General features: G+C 40.6%; 1 protein-coding gene across 1 annotated transcript in view; it reads left to right on the forward strand.

Moving 5' to 3' along the window:
• The window catches only part of znf536 (zinc finger protein 536), an 84,886-nt gene extending 78,602 nt beyond the window's left edge, over positions 1-6,284 (forward strand). Inside the window, exon 5 of the mRNA XM_084540891.1 lies at positions 5,704-6,284. Coding sequence (XP_084397017.1) covers positions 5,704-5,858 — 155 coding nt within the window. The 3' untranslated portion in view covers positions 5,859-6,284. The remainder of the gene's footprint in view (positions 1-5,703) is intronic.
• Positions 6,285-19,974: the final 13,690 nt, after the last annotated feature.

Here is a 19,974-nt window from a genome sequence, read left to right on the forward strand (position 1 = left end):
TAGTCAGGCGTAATCTAAGATAGCTTCCTTTATTTGGACTATACTGATCCCTCTCGCAAAAGCATCCGGATTATTTTCCTCTGCGCTAAAAAAACAGAGGAAGACATTTTTTACAGCTTCCCGTAAGAGGAATTTAAACACAGCCCATCATAAAATGAGTTTTGAAAAGTTCTTCTCATATGCTGTGATATGTCCCGTTAAGATTCAGTTTAGAAAAATCCGACCATAAACAAGTTGCACAGAATTGGCCGCTAACAAAGTTCAACGTTTCCGTTCCCCCGGATCAAAGCGACTCGAGGTAGATATCTGAAAGATTACAGAGTCGCCGTGAAGCAAAGGGGCAAAATGGGAAGTGTGGATGAGGTTGTGATTGTTTCTGCACGTCGGATGAGAGAAATGTCAAAGAGAATGTGAGAGATGACCTCTGTGTTCATCGCCCATTAATGACCCTGCAGCTCCCAGCTTCATTTTCCCTCTCATCAAAAACATTAAAAAAAAACATTTCCTCCTGTCTCCAATAGTCATTTCCCCCGCATTGTATTTATGTATTGAAAAAAAAAAGGTAATAGATCAAGCACATTCCATTATTCTCTTATAAGATCATTAGCAAATATAATTAGATATGAAAGAAAGTAATTTGGAGAGAAGAGGAGAGAAAAGCGCTATCAGGCAGAGAAGACAGATTGTAGCATCAGAGTGTTTGGGCTTAAATTGCTCAGCGGAGGTATTATCAAGCCGGCAATCTTTTAGCCTCAGAAATAGTTTTGGAGACAGACAGCGAAAGATAGAAAGAGGCCACTAACATTCACTTCATTGTGTTTCCCCAACTGCAATCATTCACATATTTAATTTTTATTTTATTTTTTTTATATTTTCACTTCCTTTCCCTTTTTTTCCCCCTCTTTCTGAATATTTCCATCCCGCCACGCGCCTCACCTCATGCTAAACCCAAGAGTTTGCAGCAAAACAAAACTGACAAGCAAGTTGACATGGAGTCATCACGCACAAAAAGCACATTATCACAGACAACAGAAGACAGGTAACCTTCTTTACTCACTCCTCGCACATACTGATTTCGCTTTTGTATTATTTTTGCAACTTTAAAAAACAGAAATAACACACAAATTGCGCTCCGCCTTGAAGACGCTTCTTAAGGAACCTTTCCGCAGCACATCTTGTCTTGTTTCCCTCTCTCGCGCATGAACCTCCCCCCCTCCCCACTGCACTCTCCACCCGCACACAGGAGTTTTCGTCACTCTTTGTTGCACCTTAACGCCGCACTCTGTTTGTCTAATAAGGATCTGAGTCGAAACCAGACTGAGAGCACAACAATCCTGCTGCGTTTCACCACAAATTTGCTTCTTTTTTTTTTCCACTCACCCCTTCTTCTTCTTTAGTAGTGCTTTGAGGGATTGGGGGAGGGAGGGAGAGGAGGGTGGGAAGAGTGAAGAGGAGGGGTGGCAGTGTGGATGTGGATTTTTCTAGTCTTTTGTGCGAATCACAGGGAATGGTAACTATAAACATCCTGTATTCATTAAAACCATCTAAAAATACAATTTTGGAAAGGGGGGGAGAGGGTGGGGGGGCAAGGGGTGCGCTCACTTCCTTGCCGCTCCTCCTCGGTGTATACAAGCGGGCTGTGTTATGCCTGGTGCTGTTCGTATTTACATATTTATAAATACTGGGCTGTACAATGAAGCAAGGCTGTGCCAAGAACAACAGTTTCTGCTAGTGTAGGGCCCGGATGCCTGGGAGAGGGAACAAAGAAGCCAGAGCCACCTTCAGTGGCATGGAGGGAGTTCACACAGCTCTTTTTTGCACTCTTCATGAGTATATACATATGTAGGAAGGAGCCAACTTTCGGGTTACTTTTAATGCCTGAAGTCTTTTTATTTTTATTTTTTTTAAGATAAGCCTGATATATTGAGTAACATAACTTCATGTAACTGATTCAGCCACTCTAGCTAGATCGCAGTTCACTGGAGGTGAGGTTATAGTTTCCCTAGCAGCTTCAGGAAAAAAAAAAAAGAAAAAAAAAGAAACACGTTCTTGCAGGCCCACTTGTCACCACTTGTGCCTACTGGCTGTTGCAGGTGCATCCAAAGATTTTATTTTATTTTTTTGGAATGGTTTCAAAGGCCTAAAGAGGTACAAATCACCTATTCAAAAGAACAAAGATAATATGAAAATCTGCAAAAAAAAAAAAAAGAAAAAAGACAGAAAATCATTTTTTATTCTGTAGTGTTCCTTAAATGTACAGCACAACCCTTTGTAGGGCTCCTGACCCTCATGTTGGCCATATCTCAAGTAGTATCCAGCCATAAGAAATAATTTTTGTATTATTTAAAGCAATTCAGAAATCTTTACTGCCCTCACCTTAATACAGTGGAGGTGTAGTAGAATCTAGATTTGTTTCTTCTTAACAGCAGTGATGGGAAAGAAAAATCAGTTCATTCTGTTTAGTGACTGTAGTGACACCGTGCTCTGGCCGCGCTTTCTTTTGATTATCAGGAGTGCAGTTTTAACAAATCTGTGAGCACCACAAACACCATTTTATTCAGCCCGTTCCATCGGAGCGGAGTCGAGACAGATTTCTCAAAACCTGCCCAAATAAATCCAAAGCCGTCCAAGGGGGCGGGCGACAAATTCTTTGTAATGTGGGTGAACTGACTGTCGAGGTGGTGTCAGCATTCTTTGATGCCAACGGAGAGCAGCTGACTTTCTAACACCTTTATACCTAATTTTAAAACTGTATATTAGCTAAGCCTTGATGGTCATAGACATGGAAAGGATAAAGAAACAGAGTCACCAGCATTTCCTAGACGTTTGCCATTTGTCTGTGATCCCGTTTTCACACACACACACACACACACACAGTCTGCCGTATCCCCAAAGCGCTCTCCAACACATGCTCAGAGTGCAGTGGTATGCCATTGTCCCATCCTCCTTTCCATTTATCCATTCTGTTAAGCATGACACATGTATTAACAGTGGATGGATCCTGGAGCTGTGTGTCCTCACACCATATGTTTTGCTTTCCCAGGTTCTCTTCTCCACAGTAACCACTCGTCGTCTTGCTATCTGCTATCTCACAACACACCACAAGAGGGCGAACTGACTCTTTCCATTTTCTTTAGGGACCACTGTGGTTATACATTTGTGCTGTATAGACTGATGCTCGACTGCAGTTCCTTACATTGCGTGTGAGACAATAATACATCATTTTTAGTGACACTGTTAACAGTATCACACTGACATCATGTACGCACACCGCTTCCCCCCTCCTCAACCCACAAGACAGGCAAAATCTATGAAGGAGACAAACAGATAAGCCTTGCATTCATGTGATAAATGAATGCCAGGCAGGTTTTCTGTGTCTGTGAGGTGCATCTGCCATCTACCCGAATGGGAAATTAAAAACTGCGAGGGGGAAGTTATGCTAAATCTATAAAGTTGGCCAGGAAATCTCTCCCCCCCTCACAGCGGCAGTTGTTTGGGGAGAAGGAGCACCATGCTTAAATAATAACATTCCAGGTGGCTTAGTTAATGAACAGTGAAAATCAAATATGGGGCCTAATCTGGAGCTCGTTACAGAAAGTTTCTTTACAGGGAAGTCAAAGGCAGGAAGTGCCCTTGGGGAGAGACTAAACACTTTTTGAAGCTTCAAAACAAGGAAACTTTATCTTTGGTTAATTTTAGTTATGGTGGCTCAGGCACATAACATAAAAATAAAAAATCATAGGGACACGATCAAATTAGTGTTCTTTAAAGGCGGGTTTAACTAAATCAGTTTCTCATTTAGCTGCAACTTTTGATGTATAAATGCTTTAAGGAATCAAACGGGACTGGTATCAATATATGCAGAGGCATGCTCAGTTATCTAGTCATGCGCTACACCGTCTCATTTACTGTCGTAGCTTGCCATCTGGTGGTCACGGTCGGTTATGAAATCATATTGTGGCTGTAGCACTCTGAATGTGATGAGTAAACAGCCGTTGACTGTAAAAGAGGCCGACACGTCAATGAACAATGCTGCACTGACTCACACATAATCACGTTAATAGCATTTTGTCTCATGTAGAATATTAGAAAAGCAGAATTAGATTTTATCTTATATGTTCCAGTTTTTCAACCACCAGCCCTACCAATATCATTTCAATAAAACATTTTCTTGTAATTATCCTTTAGTATCACTGGAACTGCCTGACGTGAGTAACACGGAGCATTAAAAGCAGAAGCACATATAAGGCATACAGTGTTTGTTCACTCCATGCACAGACAGCCTGGGAGTTATTACCGAGTGCTGAATCTGAGAGATGTTTTATCATGTTATTAGCTCTTTATTTTCCCTCTGTTACGGTGGCACGTCCTTTCATTTTGATATCCATTTCCATACTTGTGAAAGCACAGCTCAAATAAACCCGTGTTTTAATTTGGTTTTGTCAGATTCATAACGCCACTTTAAAAGAACATGACATGCAAATGTGCTCAGCAGTGTTTTATTGCAAAATAATTTTCAAAGAAGTTACTGAGGGAATGAAAGTGCAGAAGGAGGAAGGGGAAGAGGAGGGGGGCTGGGTTGTATTATTTAGTGGCCGCTGCTGTGAGACCTAATTACAGTTATGCATTTCTTACTGTCTCGCAAAGACTTAAAACTGTTTTTTTTATTAGAATTAATCACTTCACTTCTCACCCACTGTCACATTTCTTGTCACACTTATTGAGCCAACCAACTTGCTTGTAACAAGTCTGAAGCAACTCCAGTTGTCATAAGTATAATGTGTTAGCATCGAACATTTTAAGTATGATTATTCCGAGTGTCCTCTCACAAACCCGCAGAGTAAGCTCCTGTGTACAGAAGACGCAAAAATGCAATTAGGAAAAAATAAATGGTAGATCTGTACAGTAGATGCTGCAAACTGAAGCTCTGCTGACCATGCGTACAATATGTAAAAAGCAGCGTGTTGCCTTGCAGATAGTCACATCAGAATAGCATGGACACAGGAGAATGCAATGCAAACTAAACCATAGTGCTTTAATATGCACTTCTCATTTTGTCCACCGTTTTTTTAGATACTGACCACATATCAGCAATATACTAACATTCAGAATATAACTGATGTCAGAGCAATTCTGCAAACGCAGTACATTTTGTTACTGTGACTGTTCTTGTCTTTTTTTTTGTTTAATTTTTTTTGTATATTTTTTTGCAGCTCATTGTACTGAATTTATAGTATCTGAATTCAGGGAAGACATCTTTAAATATTTACTTACTTAAATGAATTAACTTATCTGCTTGTTTCTAGTCTTGCATATACATCTTTTTTTAGAAAAACACTGTGTCCCAGTAATCTATAATTTAGGATTCTGGATAGACAGTTATCCAGCAGAACTATGACAATATGAACAGGAAGATGCAGACATTTGTTCCCCTATGTTGCACTGCATGGAGTCCCACACTCAGAAGCATCAACAAGTTAACATAGATGAGTGAAGTCACCCTTAAAAGTCAATGAAATGAAGTTAAATCCACATATTCACTGTGTAAATTTCACCAGCTTTAATATCTAGTCCATCCACTCACCATATGATACAATGTTAAGGGTGTGTGTGTGCGTGTCAGTGTGTTTATATGCTGCGGGGTGGGGTCGGTGTGTTGGGTCCGTGGTGCTAATCTGCCTCTTGTTCTCTCATTGGCCGTAGTGCATCTGTGGGTAGGAGAGGAGGACCAGCCCATGACCCATGACCCCGCGTTGACCCACGACCCCAACCATCTTAACAACGACCTTAACCACCCTAACAACCATAACCTAGGCGACCCCAAGGGGCTGGACGCCCATGCTGTAAACAGAGACTAACGGCCCACACCGGAGCAAGGGAGAATGATGAGGATGATGATGATGAAGGCGATGATCATGTGGAGGAGGAGGAGCAGGAGGAGGAGGAGGAGGATGAAGGTTAAATGAAGGAATACACTATAACAAAGACTTTATTTAAGATGAAAAAAAAAAAAAAAACACATACTACCGTCAGAGTCAAGAGAAGGTGAGAACTATGTGACGGAAAAGTTTGGGACAGTTTCCTTGGGGGATGGATTTTCGAGATGGACCTAATGACTTTTGCAAGCATCCTTGGACACTAAACAAAGTGACACCAACCTTCCTGTTTTGTCTCCTGTGGTCTGAATGCCCCTTGTCTTTGTTGTCTTATCTCTTATACAAGTTTTTTTCTTTTTTTCTTTTATGAAACTACCTGTCTGATTAGCACTTCTTGTAACTGGCCCTGCAATTTCTGATACATTCCTTGAGCTAGAAAGATATGTCTTTTTTAATTAGGTCTCAAGTGTAGTGCTTAATAAAATGCTTTTCTCTCATTAAATGAAGGAGATAGTTACTTCACAAGTCCACAGACCCCCCCACCCCCACTATATTGTACCTTGTGAAACGTACTCAACAGAATAACAGAAACCCAACTTTACCAGACTGTTGACAGAGACCAAGCACATTCCTGTCAAACCAGCCACTTCTGGTTTGCCTATTGGCTGTCATAGATTCACTATTTATGTCCCACGGCCATGCTTCACACTGATTATAGCTAACAAAAGACAGGCTGCTGATAATAATCTACAACACGTTTGTTTCCAGAAATAATATGGTATTGCTTGTATTAAAAACATACCTGTAGTTGACTTTGATGATGGTGGTGCTAATAATGAACGTTCAGACTTCCCTAAATGTATCCATAATACTATACCCTCCTCACCTACAGTATAGCCCTTTGTCTTTCTTTCTTGTTCTGTATCATTCAACCCAGCATCCATAGATGCGTAATGTACATTGAGCGACATACAGTAGCTGAAAAAAGTGAAAAAAAAAATAATAATAATAATAAACTGAAGTTTTAAAACGTGTCATGAGGAAAGAGGTGACAGTAGTATAAGTGGCCACATAATCAAACTGAAGGCATTCTTCTCCACTTTGAAAGAGGAATTGAAAAAAATATATATCAAAAACTGTGGAAGCAGTTTCTTTCTTTATTACCCTACACCTTTCTCTTCATCTCTTATGTCAACCTCAAGGACTCTAGTGTTGCAAATGTTTGTAAAATACTGCCACCTATCATTGTTGCACAGTGTTACTGACTACTGAAAATGGTTTGATGTATTTACTTTAAGATGAGAAAAAAAAAATAACATAAAACTGGAAAAAAGACATATTGTGTATAGCCTTAGATACAAGTCATCTGTTATTGCTTCTACAAAGCTATGTAGCTGTGCTAGACTGTAGGATGTAGGGTTGATTTTATTTTTAATTTTTATATGTACTGTACATTAATGCCTTGTCCATTTACTGATCGAGAAAAAAAAAGAGGAAAAAGATGACAATCGTCTCCTGTGCTGCAAACATATTTGCCCCCATATATACAGAATCCATTATGCATAGAGGGACTTATCCTTTCTTATTTCTTTCATTTGTTTTGATTCTCAGAAGTATTTTGCACTGTGATAGTATTATAAATCCAACCTATACAGTACAGAACTAGCTAACTAACTAAAATGAAGGTGTGTGTTTGTGTGTCCCTTGGCATTGTGAAATGTTTCTACATCATTTTTGTGAACCCAGAGAAAAGTCTAATGCGGTATGTACAGTCCAAATATAATACTTCTTTTTTTTAGTTGATCAACCTCTCTACTGTATGTGGCTTTGACAAATTGTTTCACAGATTTGTTTTGTATGCTAATCCCCTTCTGACCTACAGCATAGGCCCCTCACTGCTTTAGCCTGGGTGATTTTCAGTGCTCAAATTCCAACTTGAGAAGATTTTGCCGCAGTACAGCCTCTGATTTATTTTAACCTTTTTCATTTGATTTATGTAGACTGCAGTTTAACATTCTTTCAGTGTCAATATGCCGGAAAAAGAGGGGATTCAAAATTAAAATTAAAAGAGTGAGGCATATGAAATGTGAGAAGTATTAGGGGGTTTAGAAATGGGGTCTAAGTTAACCAGTTGGATGCATCCTGCTGGAGGCACTGACCAGGGGCTTTGACTTCTGACCCTATCTCTTTTTTCCAGGCGTGTAAAGATGAGAGATTAAGGGTGAGATTTGAGCTTGGGCTCTCTCCTTCTCTGAACCAGCTATAATGATCATTCCACTCCACATATTATGTACAAAACCTGTCTTGTGAGCTGAACACTCTTTATGTTTTGCTGTATCCTCATGGCAGATGCTTCGTTTTGTAACTACTGAACTGTACTTATAATAAAAATAAAATGTATTCAAACTAAAAAAAATGGATTGTCAGACAGTAACGGCCTGTTTCATGTTTTTAATTTCTTCATACCGGCTTCTGGCTTCGGAATCAGGAAGCCCACCCGCTGCGTCAGAGCGTCACTGTGTGATCAGAACTGTTTGGAGGACAGTCCATCACTTCAGATACAAGTTATTATCTCCCCATCAACATGATGGCAAAGCTTCACAGACTGTGATCATGTCGAATATATACAACTAAATTACTGTCTGCACCACTTTGTCTCCCAAAGGTGCATGGGGAGTAGCTGTAGGGAAAAATAAAGGAATGACAGTAAACACACAAGTGTCCCACATGACAAATGTAAGGACGAATCGGATATTTAGATTGCAGCGAATGACTTCCAGATCCGAAATACAGACATCTCCATCTCTTCCCTCATCCCTGTCTGTGTTCCCATCTCTTCACACTGTCTTCGTCTCAGGGTTAGGTTTATTTGTCACTCCTACTCCTTCGAAACTAAATTCATAACAGCTATAATTAACCTGTCTAGAGCGAGACTAACAAGCTGAAGTCTACATGCTTGTTTCACAGATGAGAAAATCAGACACCTCTTTCAGGAGACTTTGCAAGTCTACAGTATATTCTGTTATTGCACACAGGAACTACCCAGTAGACTCAAATATACAGGCGTGAATAAAATATTTTACTGGTGGATGAAGTGCTCAGACCTTAACCCTACACACCAAAGTAACAATGCATAAAGTCCTGCATTCACACCTTCCTGAAGAATGGCTAGATTATGAAGCAAAGGTACCACAATATATCAAACTAAACACGCTCATTATGCAGGAAGTATGTATACTGGAGTCGGGTGCTGGCTTGGCACACACAGCTTACAGTAGAACAATGGAACTCTGGCGGCCAGGTTCTGCAACCTGAAAATTAAACAAAAAAGGACATTTAATTCATCGCATTAGACACATTTCATAGGCCACTGTGAAATAGACTAAGAAATTCTGAGGTTCCTGAGAATTATCCCATTGCTCATGGGAATGTACTGTTATCACTGAAAATATACATTTTTTGCAAACGCCCTGCATATCTACTGCTCTCTTTTAACAAACTCGCACACACTCGAGTATACATTTGTGGCAGCGTCTGTAATGCGTTCAGATCATTCATTATTTCTTTGCATTTTAATACTGTGGCAAACATGCAGCGTGTCCAGGACAATTTAAAAGTCTGAATGTCATTCAGAAACACACATAAAAGAAAACATCACAAACTCTCTCACAATTTTAAAAGTTTTAAGTCCAAATGCCCACTAAGGCCTTGTTTTATAGGATTTAGGCTCCAGAGCAGAAGAAGGATTTAATAGTTTCCACACAGAATGATGAACTAGTGTAATGTGTGTGGTGTGTGTGTGTGTGGTATGTAGTTTACTCTTGCGTGCAAAATGTCTTCAAGCATTCTGTTTCTCCTCACGATGCCAGCATCATCAGAAAAGAACCACGAGTAATAATTAGAATAATACACACATGGCGTTCACAAGGGATCGTCTGTGGTAAAGTCAGAAGAAAGAAGATCAAGGTAGAAATGAGGGTCTGTTCATACAGTGAGTCAGAACTCAGTAGAAGCTATAAACATCAAAACTACCTTCAAATATGAGTATGTGTGTGTACATCTGTTGCAGAAGCAGTCCTCCTGTCATAACAGTAAAAATTACAACAAATCTCCCACACATCAAAAGTTAACACAAAGTTCTCTGCTGCACACAGTCCAGCTGCTTCAGCCCACTCCGCTTTACAGAAGGAAGACATATTTTATGGTTTCAGTGCCCCCCTCTGTCGTCTGAAACCTGATCTGCACCACATTAACGGAATCTGTATTTGTGTTAACCCAAAGTCAGGACCCCATACGTTGCCGAACCACTGGGAGGCTGCCCAGGTCAATGCCTGACTAATTTTTAAACGGATCAACTGCAATGCGCCAGATGCAGAGGGCCCCTCCTGCCACAAATCTCCTAAGTCTGTTACCAATAAAACTCACATCTGGGGAAAGTAACTGTTTGACTGGTTTGTACAGACACACACACGCACGCACACTTCCCCCCAGAAAGGATATTTAAGATGGCTGGGTTTCAGGCTGAGAAAGAACATTTAGGATATTATGTGCTATTATTGTGTGCTCTAACATTTAGCATACACGTGCATTTACATGGTGGTGTGGGCGTGCATGTCTGATTATGTCATCCTTATACATTTAAGTCGATGCGCGTCTCTGTGTAACAGCACACTTGTCTGAATAAAAAACACATTAGGTCATCTTTCCTTCTATATGGCCTCGGTGTATGTCTCTGTTCATTGTTGCCCAGTAACATTTGAAGCAACTTCTTTTACGGTGACGAACGCCGCTCTTTGCCCTTCTTTTAACTTCCTCTCTCGTCACGTCCCCCCGCCTGTCTTTCATTTACCGTCTCCTCTCTTTCATCGGTATGGATTTCTTTTCATTTTCCTACATGGCGTTTTGTGCAGCCCTGCGCACAAGCACGTTTGTGCATGCATGTTGAAGTGCTGTATAATTGTCTGCTTGCATGTGTAAGACAGCACTCTGATTGCAGTTGTGCCAGTGTTTGGTTGGTCACTAGGCAGATGGTGACCTACAGATGAACCCGTCTTTCTGCTTTTGTTCGGCTGCCTCTAATGTTCTCTCCCTCCTATCCATTAGATGGAGGGATCTTACGCTGCAGCTCTCCACTTAAACCACTAGAGGACACAGTAGACCAGGTGTTGGTGCAGAGCTAGTCTCGCACGGTGCACCGCAGAAAGGGACGCTGGATGTTACCGAATACACGTATTCTGGGGATTTGGGGCTTTAGGGCAACCATGTATTTTTTTTTTATTATTATTTAACTATAATCAAGGGGGAAAAAATCAATAAACAATCAATTTATAGTTTTCCCATCAGAAAAACTGGGCGAAGATGAGATAGCAGCATTCATTTACAGAAAAAAACCTGATCAGATGAAAAATCCCGACGAATAAAAGGACATTGTGCTTCTCTGGATGTTTTTCTTCATAGGTTCCCAGCTGGTTAAGGTAGCATTTAAATTCTTCAGTGCTCTCAGATTTTGGGGATATGAACCTATTGGCTGTTAAACACTAGTTTAGAGGTATATGTCTCCCTCTTCGTTCTTATTGTTTTTCTTTCATTCTTTTGATTTTATTTTAGAATCGTGCTCCCATCAAGTCCTTTGGTTTAAAACACCTGAATGATTTGATTTGAATTATTGAAATACTGTAAATCCCCATAAACCCGGAACACAAGAAGCCATGGGCATAATCTACAAAACTGACCAATGCAACGTAAAACCAACACATTAGTTTACAAGAGTCATATTTTCTATATCCAAAAAACGTTAAAAAAAGGCAACTGGACTTGTAGAGTTTATTGAAGAATGACCAGTTGCCTTTCTTTAATGCTGCAATGCAAGCTGATCATGGACTTCTTTTTTTTTTTTTTACTTGAAGTCCAAACTGCACTTTAAAATACTTTATCCTACAATTATTACATGCGCTCTGATATAATACATAATGCTAACCACAATATGCCAGTCAACAGAAAATTAATAGACGTTCATTTGGATCAATCATTAAGTCCAAAATGCTACAATCCTCTTTCTCTACTTGTGTTATTGTAATTAGAATATATTTTAGGCTATCCCAAGACTCAAGTGGGCTTGTAATGTATAATCAGCATTTTCAAAAACTAATCAGCAGACTATCAATAAAGAACGGCAGCTGCAGTTGCAGGTCCGATTTTAAGCGCAGCATATACTAACAAATGCTAATGTGACAGCATGTCCCCTCATTCTCATGCATCCTTCTGTTTCCCGCTAAGCATCTGTGCTTATGTATGTGGGTGTATTTCTGTCTGCATGTGGGTCACCGTGTGCCCAGCAAAGTGTGTGTGTTTGTGAGTATGCGGTGTATGCAGGGCTAGTGCGCTACGGCCTCCCTCTTTCCCTCTCCTCAGCTCTTATGAATCGATGATCATGTGGTGTAAGGGAGATAGATGGCCCCCAGCTCCATCTTGTCTCCTCTAATTGTAAAATATTAGTTACATTAGACTCTTGCCCATGATTAATGGAACTTATTTGGAAGGTAGACTCTCTTACACACACATACTTTCTTTCTCCCTCTCTCTCTCGGTTACCAACAGTCTCCAAAGTCTCTTCCTGAAAGAATTGAGTGATTTCACTTAAAGCGGACAAATAAGCTTTCCTATGCAGGGAGAAAAAAGACAGGAAAGAGGGTAGTGGAGGAAGACGAAGGAGAGAAAATGATGGAGGGAGATAAGAAAGAAGGGAGAGCTTATGAAAGGGGGTAAATAACAGCTCTACCGGGAGGGGTTTTAAAAAGTTGTGGTATTTGTTGATTCTGAAGGGATTTAAGCTTCTCGCCAGATAATTCTGTATGCAGGATCACACTTGAAAAATGCAAAACATGATCAAGTCTTGATCGTGTTTACAAGCTGATCAGTGTGAAAAAAAATAAAAATAAAAATAGCTCTGTCTAATGCCAATGTTCCAGTGTATACAAAGTAGTATCCTAATACATAAGTTCAGAAGGTTGTGAAGGAGTTTTATTTTCTTTCTGCTTTTACACAGTTGTCTGGCCACTTGAAATGGAGAGAAGCGGAGACATGTACAGGCACATGGATGCATCTGTAAAAAAAACATACTGTACATGCACAGATTCAGAGATAGTTTTGAAGCTTGGTGACGATGGCGTTTTCTGTTTTGTGCAAATTGCGAGTCCTTGAGGAGCACCTGGCAGGGTGATGTGAAACATACACATTCACACACGCAAACCAGCACACACATACACACACACATTGCAACACTCTCGTGTTGATAACAGTTTCTGTTTTCCTTGGCTGCAGCTTGTCTCACTTACACCGTTTACCAGCAAACACAGCTGATACATGATCAGCGTGTGTGTGTGTGCGGTGAAGTTGGCTCCCTGACTGCATCCTACACTTCTCTCTGTAAGGCTCTTAAATTATGAAGACAACCATTATACATTATAAAATTATTCTCACGACACTATTTTTCAGATTGCATTTTTAATTTTTTTAAATAATTTATTTGGATGACCTGATACTCACCAGTCAAATCAGTCTACGTTATCTCATCATTTTATGTGGCCAAAAAAATAAATGGAAATGATTTCAGTGCATTTTGTTATATTATAAAATTACTATTAATGCTGTGCATTATCAATTATAATTGTAATATTACATATAATCTAGTTTCAGTGTTTAGTGAAGATTGACATGGTATCAGTGAAGTAAACACTACGTACGAGACTTTCTTCTCTCTTTTTGTTCCTTTTTCACACTTTTTTTGTCGTACAATGTTTCCCATTAAAACTGAACCGGAGTTGCAAATATCCCAATGTTACTACAAACTCCACTGGCAAGTTATGAGCTCACAATTCATGTTTCTAAATTTTTCAAGCTCAAGAAATATAATATCAAGAAATAGATTATGTTCAGCAAAGCTAGTAATGGAGGAACTCAAAGACAATGCTGTACATTAGAATACTACTTAGCTCAATCTAGTGCTGTTAAAGCCATAAGGTACCACCACTCAGTGGATTTAAGCCTGACCTGCCATAAGTACCAACAATATGAGTGTGTACAGAGAAAACTAAATTTTCTGTGCCAACCTCAGTGATTTCCCATTTGCACTGGTATACTGCACTTCTGGCTAACACCCCGTTAAGTGAAGCAAGAGTCGGGACCCAGAGTTGGACTCTGAAGGGGGGCAGATGAGAAAGACAGAAGACATTACGGATGTGCGACCAAGAAAAGTGAATGTCAGGAAAATAAACAGACATCTGACAAAATCACTTTCACATACACTCATTTGCCTCGTTCTCACACAAGACATATGTGTATCCACTCAGAAATTAACCAAATGCAGTCCAAAAAAATACTTTATTAAATGTTCACGTGCCAACAAGACATTCAAAACATTCACTTTATTTTTTTTCAGAGTTACTTTGTAGTATATAATACATTAAACAATGCAGCTCTGATTGTCAGCCACTGAGCCACTCCACTGAGCTGTCTGCCATGCGGTTTTTGCTCAGTGCAAAGCCCTTAAGAGGAGAGCGCAAAGATTTTAGTTTCATCAACCAGTTCCCTGTCGTTAGAGGGAGCTTTTTTTATTTACTGTATAAAACGTGTCCGCCTGTTGCTCTGTTTTCTCAACTTTCAGCTGTTATCGCTGTGTGTCGAGGTCAAAGGAAGTTCATGATGATTAATACTGCGGAGCAGCCGATGCTCTTTGTGTCAGAATGTGAGTGAGAAGCAGGTGGCGGGCATATCTATCAACCCCCACTGCCCTCCATTTTTTCCTTTCCTTTCTTTCTCCTCATTGCTGAGAAACATGGATGACAGCCTATGTGCACACACGCACGCACACACACACATACAGACACACAGTTGGGCATCCATTATCTGTGTACAGTGACAGGTCAGCAGCAGATTGTGCCTTCCTCAGTTCAGCAGGGACTCAGAGGTTGGGCGTCCACAGACACACACACACATACACACACACACATACGCACTGCTGTGGACTCATAAAAGAATGGCGACTGAAAAATGATACAAATGACTGGCTGAGTGAGTGAGCAAACAGATGAGTGAGTGGATGAGTGAGGGAAAACATGACTGAGAGAGGCTTTGCAGGTTTGACTCATAATATGAGTAAATGAGTGACTGAGATTGTGAAAATTAAACAATAGAAGTGAGTGACTACAGCATGTGTACCGTACAGACGAGAGAGATACAGTATATTGTTGCTGGAATAGTGTAAGGAAACATCTGTGCAGAGCATGGACTCCAAGTCCCAAGGTCAAAATGGGAGACACCTCCAAAGGTAGTGGAGAACGGCCGAGCCAAGATCCTGTGGGACTTGTAGTAACAGACTGGAAAGCTGGTGATGGCGAACCAACCGAACATCGCAGTGATGGACAAATAGCGGAAGAGGGCCGTAGTGATAGATTTGGCAGTCAGTGATGGCAACATCAGGAAGTAGGAGCTTGAGAAGCCTGAGAAATATCAAGGGCTGAAAGAGGAACCAGAAAAAATATGTAGAAGGCGAAGGCAACAGTGGCCCCTGTGGTGATAGGAACACTCAGGGATTTGACCCCCAAACTGGGAGTGTGTCTCCAGGAACAACATCTGAGATCTCTGTCCACAAGAGTGGAGTACCAGGAACACCAGCTAGGATACCGCACAGGACCCTCAAGCTTCCAGGCCTCCGTAAAAAGGGCACACAATCAAATGAAAGCAAACATGAAAGTTACACAGAAGCTGTGCAGAGATTATGGAGTGAGTTTTAAAAATGAGAAACACAATGAATGAAAATTTGGGCCTGTGTATGAGTGAATGACTAAATCCAATAGTCGGTGATTGTGAGAGTCAATGTTAGTGATGGAGTAAATAAATGAAAAGTGTAACTGAATGAGCGAAAATGGGTGTTCATAACAACCCAGCAAGTTTGAGTGAAAGGGTTTGTGAAGCAAACTGAGCACAGGGATAAAAAAGAACAGCAGCAGACGCCAGACAAGGAGCATAAAACATGAAAATAGAATAAAGATGAAGAAGGGGCTGCTATTTTGGGTTTTTATTAACAGGTCCTGCTGGTGCAGCAATTAATAATCTAGTTTGGTATTTAACATGGGACCTAGTCCCTGGTGGAGGCATTTTAGCTGGCTTTGATGCTGAAAGAGCTCCTTCCCCTCCACCCCTCTCCCCCCACGGTTCCTTTCCTCTCCTTAAGTGCCTCCCCTGGTATTATTTGCGTGTTGGTTTTCTCTAGTTAAACTAGGAAACAGACCAAATCGTTATTCCCCAAACTTCAGCCCAATTTTCTATCAACAAGCTAACTCGCTGAGGGAAATGATCGTAATTCATCCGAGGAAATCTAGAGAAGGATAGGAGGATAGATTCCCTTCAGGCTGTTTGAAGGTTTGAAGTCATGTAAATGTATTTATTTTTAGAGGGGGTTGATGTGTGCTAAGACATATATGTGTATTTATGGAAATGTATCTTATCTATCTATCTATCTATCTATACAAAGAAAGAATATTATTTAAAAGTTAGATTCCTTATAATGCAGCCTTTCAGGAAGCTCAAACTTAAAGCTCTCACAACAGCTCTGCACACTCTTGGCATTCTCTCAACTTGTTTATGTGGTCATCACAAGAAACACTTCTCCTACCTTTATAAAGGCATCCTCCATATGCTGCTTTTGATTTGGATTTAGGTCAGGTAATTATGAAGGCCAGGTCATCTGATGAAGCATTCCATCAATCTATGTGTTTGAACGTCATGATATACAATAAAGCTCTTATTCAGATGCATGGTAGCCTGAAAGCCAGCCCAAACTTCCCCAGGACCACACAAATGTTGTGGTCTGGAAAGTTGGTCTGGAGTCTCTCCGTTGAGAACTGATTGTGCTCTGTCAGGGTAATCAAATTGTTTAGGCAAGCTTTATGTAGTAATGGGCAGAAGAGAAGACGAAGACATTTACACACTGATCAAGCATAACATTATGACCACCTTCCTAATATTGTGTAGTTCTTCCTCATGTCTCCCAAGCAGTTGTGACTCATCAGAGAATGGACATGGTTCTTCTGAGGGTGTCCTGTGGTGTATGGTAACAGAATGTTGTTAGTGGGGCTTCTGGGATCTAGTGAATTTGGAGGCCAGGTCAACACCTTGTGCTGTTCTTCGTGTTTTTTGAGTTGTTCCTAAACTGTTTGTGTGTGTGTGTCTGTGTCAGGCTGCGTCCTGCTGGGGATGGCTGCTGCCATCAAGGAGTGTCATTGCTATGGGGTGGGGGTGCCTGGTCTGGTCTAGGTGGGTGGTACATGTCTAAGTAACATCCACATGAATGCCAGGTCCAAAAGTTTCCCAGCAGAACATTGAATTGTCACAAGATGGTCAATGTTATTTAGTCCTCCTCTCAGTGGTTTTAATGTTGTGGCTGCTCTGTGTGCGATACCTGTTAAATGCAGCAAATATCTGATTATGAAATGAAGCCATACAGTCACGTCAAAACAGGTTCTTGTTGAGCCCAGCTCGGGATGTGATCAGCAGGAAACACTTATTTTTCAGGCAGTGGGTTTGCATTCTTGTATTCTGGTTTACAGTATATGCGTGCGCGTGAAGGTGTTGCTGCAATCTGCTGAGTAATCTAGGTGCTGCAGTATGCATGCAGGTTATTGGACAGATGGTTTAGCACATTTAATTGCTCACACCTTCTGTGTGTTTCTGTCTCTCTGCCTACAGACCCTCTGCCTGTCTCTGGTTTCTGCGTCTATTAACACTTTCCTCAAATAGTCATCTCTGCTTCAAGACTGTACTGTAAAATCTGTTTTAAAATTGTTTATACTGTTTTCATATGTATCTTGCTGATCATCAGGGATTATGGACATATATAACATGTGTCTTTCTGAAATCAAATATATACAGTATATTTTACAGCCACTAACAAACTAATGCACATTTACCTGAACATACACTGCATTAACATTGATTCACATACAGTATATAATGAACCATGTGTTCATCTGCACATACGCACACTGAAACACACTGCCACAGACATACATGTATACAGACCAGGAACAATGTGCTGGCATCCAACCAAATGCAGCCATTCTTAAATGCAGTTTGATGCCAGCACTGCCATCTGTTGCAGTCTTAAGACAGCTCTTCTCACAAGACGCAGGCGAGACAACACTTTTCCAAGAGCCGCGCTGTATTTTTTCACAAATAGCAACAAACCATTCAACGTAACCACAGTTTGGATGTATTACAACTTTGAGTGCAGAGTAACTTTTTTACTTCCAACTTTGCTACTTTACACGAAATAAAAAGACCAAGAACAAATGATGGAACTTCAGTTTTCCCAGACCGAACTGCAGGTAACTGATTTAACAAAGCATATGCAACTTGTCTGTCAGACAATAATTTGTTAACAGGCTAACGTGAACAAAAAAGAGGAACAGGAAGATGTTTTCCCTAGCTCCCTCCCTCCCTCCGTTTTTTATGAGTCCAAAGCATGTGTGTGTGTGTGTGCGTAAGAGAGAGAGAACGTGTTTATGGGTAAAGATAAAATGATTGCAGAGGGTTGGAGGGGGTGGATGATGAGTGGCAGGTGAAACATAGACATGTTTGTGGCAGCGGTGTGATATAGCGTTGCTACACAATCACACACACATACACTCACACCTCCACCCACTGAATCCTCTCTCGCTGCCCTCCTCCTCACTTCCTCATCCCCTTTTCCTCTGATCTCTTTGCCGAGGGCCTTAGGGGGTTAATTAACAGGCTTAGATAATGCCACACTAATGAAAACAAGACCACTGTTTTTCCTCTCTCTCTCCTCTCTTCCTGTCTCTCTCTTCCTCCTTTTCTCCCACTTTTTTCCCTCTATGCATCTCTTTCCCTTGTTTTTTTTTGTCACTTAAGGCTGAAGATATGGCAGACAACTTAGTGTCAAGACAAAAAGGGGCAAATTACTTAAATAAAGTGTATATGCCGATATGCAATATAGTGTAAAATGTGACACGTAAAAAAAAGAAAAAAAGGAGGGTTAGACTCATCAGTGCATGAGTTTTTTCTTATTATTTTGCCGTGTTTAGGACACTTCTGGGCTGCACGATAAAGTGTGCACTTTGTTTGCATCCACACAAACTCTGACCCGCCTTCCTGCAGGGTTGTGCAGGGTGGTAGCATATTTATTTGTGCTTCAGAAAATAACTTCTGTGTAACAATTGAACAATAACTTTTTATCTATATGATTAAAACCACTCCCTCTTTTCATAAACTCTCAATCTTGTGCAACCCAACCTGAACTTCAATCACCTACAAAGTTTTGGAGAGCAGATTAGGCTCTGGCAAAGATCTGCTGGCCCAATCAAACCATTCTGGGCGGGCTTTATTCTGTGATTGACAGAAAAGCAACAGCAATTTTCTCATCCATGTCATCTGAGTGTCATGGAGTTGAATTTGTTTGCAACAAAAAAGTTCTGCATGGTTGGAGAACTATCCAGTTGTGTGTTGATGTAATTTTGCTACTATCGTGCACTCTTGACTGAAATACTGTATATACACTACTGGTCAAAAGTTTTAGAACACCCTCATTTTTCCAGTTATTTATTGCAATTCAAGTCGTGCAAGTCCAATGAATAGCTTGAAATGGTACAAAGGTAAGTACTGAACAGCCAGAGGTTAAAAAAAAAGTTTGGTTAACCAAAACTGAAAAATAATGTACATTTCAGAATTATACAAAAAGACCTCTTTCAGGGAACACGAAGTGGGTTAACAGTTTAAAGCTGTTCTGCAGCAATGAAGGTTGAATCAGCCTTGAAAGCTGGTGCTACTAGTTCCTACAGGTGTTCCAACTTTTCTTGGTTACTTACAACCCTCTCTGTCTGCATAAAAGCAGTGTTGGAACACACTGTGGTACCAGACCCTCATGAGCATCAGGTGAACAGTACTGTACTGCAGAAAGTAGTGTGTTGCTACAAAAATTACGAGAAAAAGGCAATTAACAATGGAAGAGAGACAGACCATCATAACACTTAAAAATGTAGGTCTTTCCTACAGGGATACTGCAAAGACAGTCAAGGTGTCA

The sequence above is a fragment of the Chelon labrosus genome (assembly GCF_963514085.1).
Source record: "Chelon labrosus genome assembly, chromosome: 3".
Taxonomy (NCBI): Eukaryota; Metazoa; Chordata; class Actinopteri; order Mugiliformes; family Mugilidae; genus Chelon; species Chelon labrosus.